General features: G+C 36.2%; 3 protein-coding genes across 5 annotated transcripts; 1 reads left to right on the top strand and 2 right to left on the bottom strand.

Annotated features, from left to right (window-relative positions):
• Positions 1 to 4,222: 4,222 nt before the first annotated feature.
• On the bottom strand, positions 4,223 to 7,175 carry LOC106137859 (exosome complex component RRP46). Its single transcript, XM_013338784.2, has 5 exons — positions 6,973 to 7,175; positions 6,726 to 6,852; positions 6,143 to 6,251; positions 5,279 to 5,477; positions 4,223 to 4,388 (listed from the first exon to the last, which is right to left on the bottom strand). Exons 1-5 carry the CDS (start codon positions 7,073 to 7,075, stop codon positions 4,261 to 4,263), a joined length of 666 nt encoding a protein of 221 aa, XP_013194238.1. The 5' UTR covers positions 7,076 to 7,175; the 3' UTR covers positions 4,223 to 4,260.
• Positions 7,176 to 10,141: 2,966 nt separating this feature from the next.
• Positions 10,142 to 12,737, top strand: LOC106137869 (flavin reductase (NADPH)). Of its 3 annotated transcripts, none has more exons than XM_013338801.2 (4): positions 10,142 to 10,282; positions 10,523 to 10,596; positions 11,120 to 11,509; positions 11,844 to 12,737. In XM_013338801.2, exons 2-4 carry the CDS (start codon positions 10,524 to 10,526, stop codon positions 11,996 to 11,998), a joined length of 618 nt encoding a protein of 205 aa, XP_013194255.1. In that variant the 5' UTR covers positions 10,142 to 10,282; position 10,523; the 3' UTR covers positions 11,999 to 12,737. The 3 variants fall into 3 exon arrangements, with proteins under 3 accessions (XP_013194255.1, XP_013194256.1, XP_013194258.1); XM_013338802.2 differs by having other exon boundaries at positions 10,194 to 10,310; XM_013338804.2 differs by lacking the exon at positions 10,142 to 10,282 and adding an exon at positions 10,392 to 10,445.
• A 117-nt stretch (positions 12,738 to 12,854) lies between these two features.
• Positions 12,855 to 13,616, bottom strand: LOC106137868 (uncharacterized). The gene has a single exon (XM_013338800.2). It carries the CDS (start codon positions 13,614 to 13,616, stop codon positions 12,855 to 12,857), a length of 762 nt encoding a protein of 253 aa, XP_013194254.1.
• Between the last annotated feature and the right edge of the window lie 461 nt (positions 13,617 to 14,077).

The raw sequence follows: 14,077 nt of genomic DNA, 5'->3' as shown, positions 1-14,077 counted from the left end.
CTCTAAGTCTTTTCAGGACTGATGGCTCAGTCTACCCTACAAGGGATGTAGACGTGACGTGACTATATGTATGTATGTATGTATAGTTATGGTTTCTTTCATTATATCCCAGCAAATTGGCCAATCAATTCCTACATTTTACAACATCTATAAAACGACACCACATGACGTCCAGGCTTTCATTTTATTGATGTCGAGTAATAAACTCATTCTTTACTCCTTAAAAAAGGGGAAGGTACTATAAGAAACACTCCTTATAGTGTAACAAGAGAGATGTTTGACTTTTAGTCGTTTCTAAGTTTATTCACTAGCATAAAACATAAAACAAACATAGGGTCACGTCTATATCCCTTGCGGGGTAAACAGAGCCAAGAGTCTTGAAAAGACTGAATGGCCACGTTCAGCTATTTAGCTTAATGATAGAATTGAGATTCAATTTATTCACTAGCTACAAACGAATTTAAAATAAATAGTCCCGTCACTGTTAAAATCTCAATACCGTCAACATGCCATACAGATGAACGTTTCTGTTTTTTTCAAAACTGTTGACTCTCTTTGCCCCGTAAGAAAAAAGACGTGATTATATATAAAAAAATAAAAAAAAAATAAAAAAAAAAATAAAAAAAATTAAATCATTAAATCATTTATTGCAGGCATAGCCCATAGTGTTAGTAACAGAGGAACTTATAACTATGTTAGTACATCTATATTAAAGTTTATTGACGGTGTGGTGTGACTGTCAACTCCAGCCTCCGCCAGCATCCCCGAGGCACTGCAAGGACGGCGCAACAAAACTCTTAGAGCATTATTATACTGAGTGCGCAGAGCCCTGTCTGCCACTTGAGTGTAATATATGTACTTACCTATGTTACGCAAATATAAAAATGCTAACAACGATACAAGTTGGGATAGTCAGGGAAGTTCATTATTTTTAATATTCCCTCTTCAAAGGGGTTTTTGGGACGCGGAAATCAGCTAAATAGTAGTAAATAGATACTCAAACAAATCTTTGCGACCCAGTTAACAGTAAACCTAATCCTTACATGCTTAACCCTTAATCTCTTCTTACTACATCTACGTGCCGTGTGGTTCCCGGCACCATTACAAAAAAGAATAGGATCACTCCATCTCTTTCCCACGGATGTCGTAAAAGGCGACTAAGGGATAGGCTTATCTATAAACTTGGGATTCCTCTTTTAGGCGATGGGCTAGCAACCTGTCACTATTTGAATCTCAATTCTATCACTAAGCCAAACAGCTGAGCGTGGCCTATCAGTCTTATCAAAACTTGTGGCTCTGTCTACCCCGCTAGGGATATAGACGTGATCATATGTATGTATGTATATCTACGTCTAAGAGGATCCATTCGCTTGTAAAGAGACTGGGCACACACGCCCCTCAGTCAATATGAGGCAGATAAGTAAAAAAAAACTTCACGTAAATAGGTAGTTTGCATAATGTATGGTTTGGAAACACATAATTTTAATAAAAACAGTGCGGGCTGCTCGTGCGGGCGAGGATTTACGACCGATGGACGCCCCGCCCCTCTATTATCTTTGTTTTCTCAATTTTACACATAGAAATACGAATAATGTATGGCTAATTTTACCCCATTCGACGGAATTTTAAACTATATACCAAGTCGAGTTTAAAAAATTCCTCTTATTTTATATATTATAGACATTTTACATCCACTTATGACTTATGTAGGTACTTAATAACCATTGATACATATTCATTTATATCGGAATAATAATGAAATCAGTACTTCAATGACAAAAATTCCATCATTATTCAGGTGCCAGGCACTCCATCTCTTTCCCATGGATGTCGTAAAAGGCGACTAAGGATTAGGATTAAAAACATGGAATTCCTCTTTTAGGCGATGGGCTAGCAACCTGTCACTATTTGAATCTCAATTCTATCATTAAGCCAAACAGCCGAACGTGGCCTTTCAGTCTTTCAGGATATAGACGTGATTATATGTTATGTTATTATTCTAAACGTTGCATTAATTTTTAAAGAACATTGCCTACACCGTATGTAGACCATAGGGTCTATCCGATTTTTTAAATAAAGTAGGTAAGTTATGTAACTTGTTGAACTTTGTATTTCGTGAGGTAGGTAGTAGTCTTGTCTACACGCGGCTCCTGTTTTTGAAATCGGTTAAAATCCATTGAAGCGGCGGCTCAGTCCCGAACAATGCTGTAAATAGAGCAAAAATGACAGGGATCGCATCAGCAAGAGACATTTAAATGTGCGGCGGACCTTTTGTCCCGGACATTTGCATTCGAGATCGCGTTGATCGGCCATTTTGCTTTTTTTTTCTTCAGGTGTGGGGTACATTTAATGCATAGATATACATTTATAGTGGCTGCAGTTTCCTTGAAAATTCCAGTTTTTTTTTAAATTATAATTACTATGTCTTCTCTCGTTTTCCCGCAGGCTGTATTGTGTAGCGATTTTATAAGGAACGGAAATGCAAAAAGGATTCCTCGCAGTAATGCTAAATAAAATTAAAATATTTAGATTTATTGTCTATATTGCTCATTGATATCAACATAACGTGAGTATAATTATACCTACTATCGCTTGCAATCTAATCTTTCGTTAAGCCAAATAGCTGAACGTGGCCATTCAGTCTTTTCAAGACTGTTGGCTATGTCTACCCCGCCGGGAATATAGAAGTGACCATATGTTGTATGTATGTATGTATCGCTTGCAAAGCGCAGGTGTAGAAAAACCGGCAAAACGCGAACAAACTACAGTTTAGTTTAACATTTTCTATAACTCCTGTCAATGTCAACATGGCCCAGTGTGTCCGGGCCTTATAGGAGTACGCTCATGCCTCGTCGTTTTTTCACCTTCACATTTGGCGCGGCGTCGCAAAGGCCGCATTCAATTATTCAGTCAGATATTCTTATTTCGCAAGCGCAAGTGATGCCTATCATGCGCAGTGCCGACCCAAATGACCAGTTAATTGGCTACATACATACATATGATCACGTCTTTATCCCTTACGGGGTAGACAGAACCAACAGTCTTGAAAAGACTGATAGGCCACGTTCAGCTTGGTTTAATGATAGAATTGAGATTCAAATAGTGACGGGTTGCTAGCCCATCGCCTAAAAGAAGAATCCCAAGTTTATAAGCCTATCCCTTAATCGCCTTTTACGACATCCATGGGAACGAGATGGAGTGGTCCTATTCTTTTTTTTACTGGTGCCGGGAACCACACGGCATTAATTGGCTACAGGCTGGCGATAGTTCATATAACACGCCCTTATTTCTAGCGGAGTAAACAGAGCCTCGCGAAAACACTGCGAGGTCATGATACAGTCGGATGGCTTAATGATGGAATTGAGATGCAGAGAGACAAGATGCTATGCTAGCCTAAAAAGGAGATTACAAAGTTTTTTGCCATTTCCTAGATTGGCTAGGAAAGCAGCTGTATTTCTTTAATACTAGATCGAAATGGAAGCTTGTACCAAATAAATGTGCCTATCCCCTTAGTTATCTTTAACGACATCCATGAAAAAGAGATGAAGTAGGTATCATGTACACTTTACACGTCTGACGAACGCCATATTAAGTTTTGATTCATTCATTCATTCATATAATCACGTATGTCCATTGCGGGGTAGACAGAGCCAGCAGTCTTGGAAGACTGACAGGACACGTTCAGCTTTTAGGCCTAATAATAGATTTGATATTCAAATAGTAAATTAAAGGTTGCTAGTCTATTATATACTACTAGCTGTGTCCGCGACATCGTCCGCGTGGAATAGTTATTTTGGGCATCATTGAAGTCCTCAAGGAAGAATAATTTTTCACATTTTACATTATTTCTCCGCCCCTAATATGAAAAGTGATGATATATGGTCTATTCAACACAAAAATAATTTTTCAATTCTAACCAGTCGTTCCTGAGATTAGCGCATTCAAACAATCAAACAAACAAACTCTTCAGCTTTATAATATTAGTATAGATTTGATATGTTTTTAAATAGGTGGCTCCGCGGCGCTCAGAGCACGGCAAAATGTCTTGCACATCACATCTGTATATATTAAATCACGCTCTTTCTCGAAGGAGTTCCCTGCATACTTCTTTCGCTTCATCATCAATACGTTGATTTTCAGTATAAGTATAGACTTTGAATATCTATGAAAGGATTCATTTATTAGGTTCATATGAGGCATGCAGATAAAACAAAAACACTAGTATATATTTATATAATTTATTGCTACATATATTAAAGGCTATCCTATAACGTTGCAGTATTTGCTGACAATATCCCGGTAGAAGCCGAAGATCAGGTCGCTGGCCGCGCGACAACGCTCCAACGCTTCTTTATATGTGTCCTCGCTAAATGTACCCTCTGTAAAACCTGAAAACAATATATTTAATTTTGATATGACATTTCTTATACATACACATACATACATATGGTCACGGCTATATCCCTTGTGGGGTAGACAAAGCCAACAGTCTTGAAAAGACTGATAAGCCACGCACAGCTATTTGGCTTAATGATAGAATTGAGATTTCTTATTACTGAACTAAATCTAAAAGAAAGAAGGAATAGTTACTTTACACATACAGCAGATATTTTATAATTCTGAAAATTACAGAAACTTACTAATGAAGTGATACATATGGGTGTCAAAACCTATTTTCGGTAATGGTTTTGTGGCGACATCTACACGCCTCAAGTCACAAAAATAAAATCACGCTATCAGTCAGAAACAGCGAAAAGTCTAAATCGCGCAAGCATAGATTTCACGGATTAGAGCATATATACCACCTCTGACACAGCATCGTTTCTCGCGCTGCTGGCGGTCGAGCCCGAATCGTCGCTCCCGCTACAGTTTTAAAAAAGATACCCAAATTTCCTGCACTAAAATTAATAATAGTCTGTAATACAGTTTCGCCGTGAAAGCTTAACAAACAAGATTTCACATTTAATATGGTATAAATTTGAAAGTTGCAGTTAAAATAATATACATTGACGAACATACCAGCTAGTTCTATTTTATGAATTGAACATTAATTTTGCAATTTATCAAATGCTTCATCAAGAAACGCGTTCCACTTGCCGAGAAACTCAAAATAAACTACTTTCGCATTTATCAGTTGGTATCACTACATAGTATTAAACACTGACACTGACTCACCCATCGGGGTTGATGCCACCCGCTACCTTACGCAGAGCTGTCCTACATGTCTTAATGGAATCTTGATTGACCAAAAAATAAAGAGACCTCATTGAATACTCACTCGTAATAAGAGTTTTCTCCCTACTCTCAAACACGAAGCTCATATTCGCTCTCGCAGTCTCTAACTGTTGGTGGGTCGGCTCCAACACTATATTACCCGTGTCTTCAACGGCGCACGACACGGCTGCGTACACGCATCGCATCGCCACGCCAGAGTTGAGGAGGGCTAAGCATACACAGTTCAAACTGCAGGATAGAAGCTGAAAATAACATTAATTCCATTAGAAAAACATACATATGGTCAGGTCACGTCTATATCCCTTACGGGGTACACAGAGCCAAGAGTCTGGAAAAGACTGAATGGCCATGTTCAGCTATTTGGCTTAATGATATAATTGAGATTCAAATAATGACAGGTCGCTAGCCTATTGTTTAAAAAGAATCCCAAGTTTGTAAGCCTATCCCTTAGTCGCCTTTTACGACATCCATGGGAAAGAGATGGAGTGGTCCTATTCTTTTTTGTATTGGTGCCGGGAACCACACAGCACAGTGTATTAGACAAACATACATAGATGTAATCACGTCTATATCCCTTGCGAGGTAGAGAGAGCCAGCAGTCTTGAAAGTTCAATTAGACAGAATTTTATTAAACCTATGGCTATAGAAATTTAAGCAAAATCCAACAACAGAAGTAGACGGGCATTTAATTTGCGATTGCAAGATGGAGGGAAGACATTAAAGATGTATAGTTAACATAAACAATTTGTATTTAATATTTTTTATAATTCAAAAAGGCCTTTTTAAACTGTGGTTTGAAAGATATCAATTGCACGAAAGGATGAATGTGATTTATTTTAAATTTTACAAGTTGTAAAAATTCCTAAGGAACGAAGTATATTATGTGGAAGTCTTAACAATAGCATACCCCTCCATAGTCCTCCAGCTCCTGAATGGTGATTGTGATGGCTGTCCTCGGATACACACTGCCCAGGACACAGGTCTCACAAGTCTGTCTAATTATGTTCTCTTTGTACCTGGAACACATTAGTTAGAGGTAAGTATCCCGTAATGCAAGTTTGAACTTTATTTATATGACATATTAAGTCTTTTTCTTTTTAAAAGTAAATAAAGCCAATAATCACAAAATTTCTATGCCATGTTTAGGTGGAATTATCACACAGGCAGTAACAGTGTTTAGACAGATAAAAAGAAGAATAACAGCCACTTACAAACCTTCCCCTTACTATTTTTTACATCTGAAATTAACATTGATTTGCCTCATACATAGCAAATTCAAAGAAAATAGTTGACACCCATCCTTAATTACGATAATAATTTTATATACTTATTCCAAGATGAGCTTCTGATAATTGCTTCACAAGCTTTCCAAAACATTGTATGCAGAATGGACATTTTTCCTTACTAAATTACTATGATAGTATATGTATTTTGATTAACAATTTTGCCTTTGAAATTATCTAAATTGATTAAGTTATGATTATTATTACCTGTCTCCAACTGATGGTTTTCCACCTTTAGTGCAAAAAAGGACTTCTAAAGTTGATTTTTCAATACTCTGACTTTGCATTTTCACATCCAATGGTCCGTTTACACTCGCCAAAACTACTGTTTCTCCTGGAAAGGAATCAAATGAAGCAACTTTTAAAACCCTTGGTCTTGTTAACGTTGAACGAAACTTGGGCAAAACACTAATTAGCTGTGTGTATGTACAAAGAACCTCAAACAAAATATTGCCTTGTGATAATATCGCCGAGCCATCAGATTTACTAAGAAAATTCAGTTCGCACTTCATTGGTCTTAGTTTGAATTCTTTCGAAGCTATATCTTCAATGCCCATTTTGGAATTTCTTGTAAATAATATAAAATTAAACTACTGAGAGCGAAATAAACAATCTGTTTAGCAATTTTATTTATTAACATGTGTAAATGACATAAGATCTTTGCGTGAAATCGGTGACATTGACTTGACAGACTTGACGTTGACAGAAGCAGTGCTGCCAACTGCTATAACATATATTACTAGTACTAGTATCATAAATGCGAAACTTTCTCTCGTCTATCTGTCTGTTACATTTTCACGCCTTTACCGATTTAGATACTTTTAATTGCGATAAAGGGAAAGAAGGCAAAAAAATAAGGGATGAATGTTTGTATGGAAACCACAATCACAAAAATGCTTTAGAAAATCTAATAGCTTTTTTCTAACAATGAAAACAGGGCAGGGTGAATGTTTTTATGTGCAGTTAATATAAAAACCGGACACATGTTAATAGTAATTAATCCGCGACTAAGCCCCCGAAAATGTAGTTAGGTTAGGTTTAATTATATGTAGGTAATGTATATATATATACATTACATATAATTAAACCTATAACCAATTCGCGATAAACTGAATATTTACCTCATATCTTATACAACCTCCAATTCAAATTACGTAAAAATCGGTCCAGTACATCCAGTTCAGCAGGTCTGATTAGCTTGAAAGTCATAAAATTTAAATTCTAACAGACATACGTATATTTTTTCGCATCTATAACATTGGTAAGTATAAAGAATGGAAGTGGAAAAATCTTATGGTAAGTTATTCAAAATGAAAAAGTAATAAAATATGTTCAAAAAACCCACAGTATTAATTCTATCAATTCAGTACAAGATAAAGACGTTATGACAGTGTTTTACCTATGTTAGAATGGAAGTATAAATACAGAGGAATGCTATAGTAAGTTACTAATTGGCCACAATATGAAAAGGTATTTTTTTTACAAAATCTACCCTTACTGCATATACAATAGTTGAAACGACAGTGCAAGATGCAACTCATTAAATACGCAACTCATGTTATGCGCAATAGCGCAACAGGTAATCGATAAGCAAGCAAACCCAGTCAATACACAGTACCTACACCTGAGTTTATTCGTCATAATATATTAAAACATACCCTAAATTGTAATTACGCTAAATACGATCGTGCCCAATTCTTCACTTAATAATAATGGAAGAAAATAAACTTGATTCTGCAATTCATGACCTGGTTAAAACTATTCGTCACCTAAAGCGTAAAGTCACAAAATTGGAGCATCGAGTTAATAAAGAAAATACTATTATTTCCAAACAATTTGAAGAATTGAGTTTAATAACATCCACTACTCTCAAAAATATTTCGACGTCACGTTCAATTGTCGCCGCACACGCTCCTAACTTGACCGAAACTGTATCACATGTTGAAATCAAAGGAGTGATCAAAGATGGGAAGAAAGCCAACGAGATGCGACAAAACGATAGCCTCAACAAGACAACAAAAAAAGTTAAATTCTGCAAGAGCTGCGTTCGCTACAAAGACAATAAAACAACAAGAGTAAATTACTGCGCAAACTGTGTCTACGACAATGACAAAGCAACATCAATAAATAAATGTTGCGACAATGACACAGCAACATCAGGAGTGAATTGTTACGAAAGCTGCGTCTGCAAACACGACCCAGAAACAACAACCCCAAAGAGTGATTTTAAATTCGATCATCCAGATCCTAACGATACTGATTTAATGGTATGGCACAAGTCTATGTTTTCCGAACATTACCATACGATATAATATGGTAATATGAAATAGAGGACGTTCTGCTAAAAGGGCCTTCATATGAGTGCACCAAACCAACGAGCCTGTATGAAAAGACTAAGATGTAGATGAAGCAAAAGGCAGACTTGTGGAAGGATTTAGTCTCTACCTTGCCCTCCCTCCGGGAAAGGGCCGTGATTATAATGTATAGATAAATCTTATCTCTATTTTCATTACATAATATATTAATGTTGTTGTATAGGTGCTTATTGTAATTCGATAAATAAAGTTAAACTTTAACCTTACGTAGATACTTAATCGATTTTAATTAACGTGATTACACATAAGTGACAAAGTAAGTAAGTACAATAATTAGTGACAAAATATTAAGATACTGAGCTTAATTTTGTACCAACGAAGTTCAAATGAGAATTAAAAATTATCAAATCAACGTCAAAGTCAAGTTGACTGTGACAGTTACTGACTGAGTTCAGGATTTAAAAAATCAATCAATAGGTAGCTAACTATAGCTGTCAAGTATTTATACAATTTCTTTGGTAGGTACCGATAGAACTCTAGCTAAACTATAAGGTTCATCATCATACACAAGTCGTAAACCCCATCCTCCGTTCAAAGCCGTACACTACGCCTATTCTTTCTTTTGCGGCACGTACTAGGGATGGTGATTCTCTCCGAATAAGATTGATTTTCAAATCGATATGAATAGTAAGCGAATGTATCGATTCCCTTAATTATTATTCAAAATTTCGTATAATGTTTTCTCTCATCCACATTTCTATTCTAAATTTGGATAGTTGTGAAGTTGACGTTATTAAAGAAAATGCTGCAGTGTACTTTGTTCCCGTTTCTTCTGTACTGACGCTTTGGAAGCGGCAGTAAACTAAGTGTAAAGTAATTTATTTAACGTCCACAATGTTGTGAAACCAAAAGATATGAAAATTATTAAGTGATATTGAAATATCCCATAATATGAATACAAATTTTTAATTTGAATTGAAAAAGAAATTGAATTTGAATTTAAAAAATCGAAGTCTAAAAGATCAATTTCTAAAAATCGTTTTTTTTTATTTTCAACAATGCCTTTACTATGTAATAACTCATCTCTTACCAGTAAAATTAGTTTTTTTTAGTTCAGGTAATCGATAATAACAAGCATTTTATTACTATATCAAAGTCATAGCCATGACATATACATTAAACAAATTGTTAATAATTGTATGGTTTTTATTTTAAATCTGTGGTTTCGACAAAAACATAAAAATATTGCATAACGATTTTCAATGATTAACATCAATTCCCTGAATCAAATCAATCAATGCTTGAAAAATCGATTATGTGATTAATCGATCTTATATCGCCATCCCTTGCCCGTACCTTTGCAGACTTAGTATAAAATTTTCTGTGGTTTGGAGCTTACCGGACGGAACGGAAGACTTAATCAAAAGACAAGAAAATATATTAATTGAAGTGGGTATAAACCCTTACATTGCTTCATGTTAAGTAACGTTTTATGATCGCTATTGCTTATGATACCAGTACACTACATTCCCAATGTTTTTCATATTGCTTAACTATTATGCCGGTAGATAATTTTCTAGATAAGTGTCGTGCCGTCGCGATCTCAAGTGGCGTACGTGTCTGTGTCCCTGCCTATTATTATCCGTTCATTACATTTATAATATTATTTTCTTGTGTTCTTGTTGACAGAATGAAGAAAGTGGTGATATTTGGTTCTACCGGCATGACCGGCCTTTGCGCTTTGGAAGCTGCAGTCAAGAAAGGTACCTAGCGTAAACATTTTTTTGCTTATCTAATAAAATAGAAACGTAGGTAGTTGGGTATTTAAAATCATGCCTCTTTCCTGGAGGAGTAGGCAGAGATTACATCTTTCCACTGATGTAGTTTAGCTATAGTATGGATATTTTGTCCTATATCTATGTTACTATATGTGTTCAATGTTTACAAAGTAGTACATACATACATAAAATCACGCCTCTTTCCCGGAGGGATAGGCAGAGACTAACGCTTTCCACTTGCCACAATCTCTGCATAATTCCTTCGCTTCATCCACATTAATAACTCTTCATGCAAGCTCGGCGGTTTTGGGTACTTTTGACAAAGTACTTTTACAAAGTAGTAATAACCTTATTATTTGGGTTATAAGTAATCAACTGTACTGTAATTCCCAACAAAGATAATTTCCTTACGAAAACCTTACCACAATGGTAACAAATAACCATTGTGAACAAACCTGCATAGACAAGCAGGAAATTTATTAATTGATAATGACATTTTATTAATTAGGTCTGTCAGTGCGTGCATTTGTGCGAGATCCATCTAAAGTACCGGAAAACCTGAGAGATAAGGTGGAGATTGTCAAAGGAGATGCTGTGTCAGATCCACAGTCTGTCAAGGATGCTGTGGAAGGCATGGACGCTGCCATCATTATTCTTGGCACGAGGAATTCTCTTGAACCTACCACGGACCTGTCAGTTGGCACAAAAAACATCATAGATGCCTTAGTTGAGAAGAATGTAACGAAGATGTCTGTGTGTATGTCTGCGTTCTTGTTTTATGAGCCAGACAAAGTCCCTGCAAGATTTGTGGACATCAACGCGGACCATGAAAGGATGTTTGAGATAGTAAAGGATTGCCCACTGGACTGGATTGCTGTGTTCCCGCCGCATATTTCAGGTAAGGTTACCAAAAGAAATCTTTGTATAAAACAAGTAATATACCGTTATAAAGAGTTTTCAAAATCTCCACGGGAATGGATTTTTTTTATATGGCAGTAATGTAGTTCTTTTGTAAAAATTGGTGCAAAAGGAAATTATAATAATGTATTCTTTATTGACAAAGAGCAATAATGATATACATTTTAATGGTTGTGTCATAAAATATAGATTTTAAAAGTAAATAAAAAAAAGTATTTAACAGAACTCAAGACACAGGGAGTCACATTGTCCCACCATCAAAACTAGTAAGTGTCATAAAGACTTAACCTACAATATTCATTGTTACTTATCAGATGAGCCGAGCCGCGAAATAATAGTGGAGGTGAACCCAGAGAAGTCTCCTGGCCGTGCTGTGTCCAAATGGGATCTCGGGCAGTTCTTCGTTGATTGCCTCAGCGAGCCCAAATACTACAAATCTGTTATTGGGATCTGTAATGTCCCTCAGTAGTGAAGATAGATGTTTCTATAACCTTTTTCAAGTCAACAGAGCATGATCCTTTGCAAAGAGAAATAGTAAGCCCTATGCAGACAGTCATGTGATGATTTTTAATAGGGACTTACCTGCCTAAGGTATGATCTTTTTGTTTATATAAAATGCCTGGCACTGCTTCAAAAGAGTAAAATTATGTTTGTGATCATTATATAAATAAATATTCACACATAAGAACTGCATTAAAAACATGATCTGTCTTCTCCATTCGAGATGAACGCATGAAATGTCTACATCATTTTCGCATGTTCCAAGTTGAACCCTCAACCAAGCTTCAAAGCCAGGAGCTTTTCAGACTTGTTAAGACTTGTCAATTTTGTGTAACTTTAAGGTTTTCATGGCCTGTTGACTGAACTGTGGTTTGAATTTGTAGTCGTCTATTCAGCAGCATTTAAGTAATGTAAGAACAAATGTTATTCACGCACAAGTAGTATTCATTTCAATGTATTTTTATATTCATGGAAACTTAGAGTAGGGTCTATTTATTTAAGGTTGTGTTAAATGCTGATGGTATTGAGCAGATGTATTGGACTGATAGATATCTCATTTAATATGAGTTAAATAGTAATGTAAGCGCAATAACTAACTTTAAGGCTAATACTGATTTTTTTTTCAGCGGTGTCTAAGACATTACTGGTAAATCCCTTCCGATGTAAACATTGTATGGTGCAAATAAATCATTTTATTGATTTTACAATTTTTTTTCATTCTTTTACACTTGAAAGTACTCAATATTTGGTCTGGTAAAATATGGTATTAACGAAAGTGACTTCAAACTTCTAAAAATTAAATATTTAGTAAGGACTTATTCTGATTAATGATAGTTCCACACGATCGGCACTCCTTTGGTCTTTATCATAATGCCATCCAAAATGAAGTCGTCCTCAGATTTGTTATCGTTGGCGTTCATGGGAGCCATTTTATTGCCCAACTTTATACTGCCGGAACCAGCCCAAGACTCCCGGCTGCCTTTTCTAGACACGAGAGTATCTACCGTGGTCGGATATAAGTCTGTACCACTAAATACTGTACTAGGACTCCACGGGTACTTAGGTTTCACTATTTGTGAATTACTGATGATGCCATCGCTTGTGAAGGATTCTATGGTCCAGGAGCTCAGTGTATCTTTAGAGCCAATTTGTTTAGATGTTGGTTTTGGGAGGTGCATCTTTGATCGAGGAGGGTCGGTGTCGACGCTAGGCACATTGAACAGAGTGATCGTAGTCTTGATGGATGCGTTGTCGGGTGTAAGGGCGGCGGCTACGGAGCTCGAAGACTTTGGTAGAATAGTCTCAGAAGACTCTCTCGTGTACTGGATCGGTGTAGATTTAAATGATGCGAATGAATTGTAATCGGTGCTCCAAGGAGTGCTTATCATACTGAGGGTACCTTCCGTAGTTCGAATGCTGTTACTACAAGTCTTAACGTTCGCAATGGCAGATGTGGAATATGTGGTGGTTGCGCCAAGAGAGGAATGTGACGACTCTGGTGTCAATTTCTGCTTTGAATAGCGTAACCGTCTCTTTCCCTTTACTATACTTGTATTTTTACGGCTGTGATGAGGCACCTTTGACATGTTAAGCCGTGTGGAATTTAGACATCGCAGCGATGGGGTAACAGTCTGAAGCTAGCTGTAAAAGCCATCGGTACTCTTCGACGGAATCTATCAAAGAGACGAGATACTGGATCGGGTTCATGTTCAGGCAAATTAAAATGCCTGACCCGTCTTATTATATGAACATTGTTTTAAATACCATTTGCGAATTTATTTTCCGTGCTAATTAATATCCATGAAACTTATATTTTTTTCTTATTTCTTAAAGTATCTTACGTGAGTTTGCTTTGCGATTTTGATTGACTTAACGTCATTGAATGATTTCAGTTTGATATTTTTTTTAATGAGGTTGTAAGTTCTTGTCTATCAAAACTTAATTTTGTAAAAACTTTTTCGTTTTAAACCTATAAAAGCTCCTGTTTGCAAAGCAAATTGGTATAGAAGTGGCAACTATAATATAGAATGAAAAAAAAAATTTACTT

The sequence above is a fragment of the Amyelois transitella genome, chromosome 18 (genome assembly GCF_032362555.1).
Source record: "Amyelois transitella isolate CPQ chromosome 18, ilAmyTran1.1, whole genome shotgun sequence".
NCBI classification, from domain to species: Eukaryota; Metazoa; Arthropoda; class Insecta; order Lepidoptera; family Pyralidae; genus Amyelois; species Amyelois transitella.
Note: the sequence above shows the minus strand (reverse complement) of the source record. Positions and strands in the feature narration are given on the sequence as shown.

What these genes read in the sequence shown, in the direction of transcription:
- LOC106137859 (XM_013338784.2), bottom strand. Translation starts at nt 7,075, where the DNA reads ATGGGCATTGAAGATATAGCTTCGAAAGAATTCAAACTAAGACCAATG. An exon ending in CTCGGCGATATTATCACAAG is followed by an intron (nt 6,853 to 6,972) that starts GCAATATTTTGT and finishes ATTCCTTTCCAG; the next exon opens with GAGAAACAGTAGTTTTGGCG. An exon ending in AGCTGGAGGACTATGGAGGG is followed by an intron (nt 5,478 to 6,142) that starts GTATGCTATTGT and finishes TGTTATTTTCAG; the next exon opens with CTTCTATCCTGCAGTTTGAA.
- LOC106137868 (XM_013338800.2), bottom strand. Translation starts at nt 13,616, where the DNA reads ATGTCAAAGGTGCCTCATCACAGCCGTAAAAATACAAGTATAGTAAAG.
- LOC106137869 (XM_013338801.2), top strand. Translation starts at nt 10,524, where the DNA reads ATGAAGAAAGTGGTGATATTTGGTTCTACCGGCATGACCGGCCTTTGC. An exon ending in GGAAGCTGCAGTCAAGAAAG is followed by an intron (nt 10,597 to 11,119) that starts GTACCTAGCGTA and finishes TTTATTAATTAG; the next exon opens with GTCTGTCAGTGCGTGCATTT. An exon ending in GTTCCCGCCGCATATTTCAG is followed by an intron (nt 11,510 to 11,843) that starts GTAAGGTTACCA and finishes GTTACTTATCAG; the next exon opens with ATGAGCCGAGCCGCGAAATA.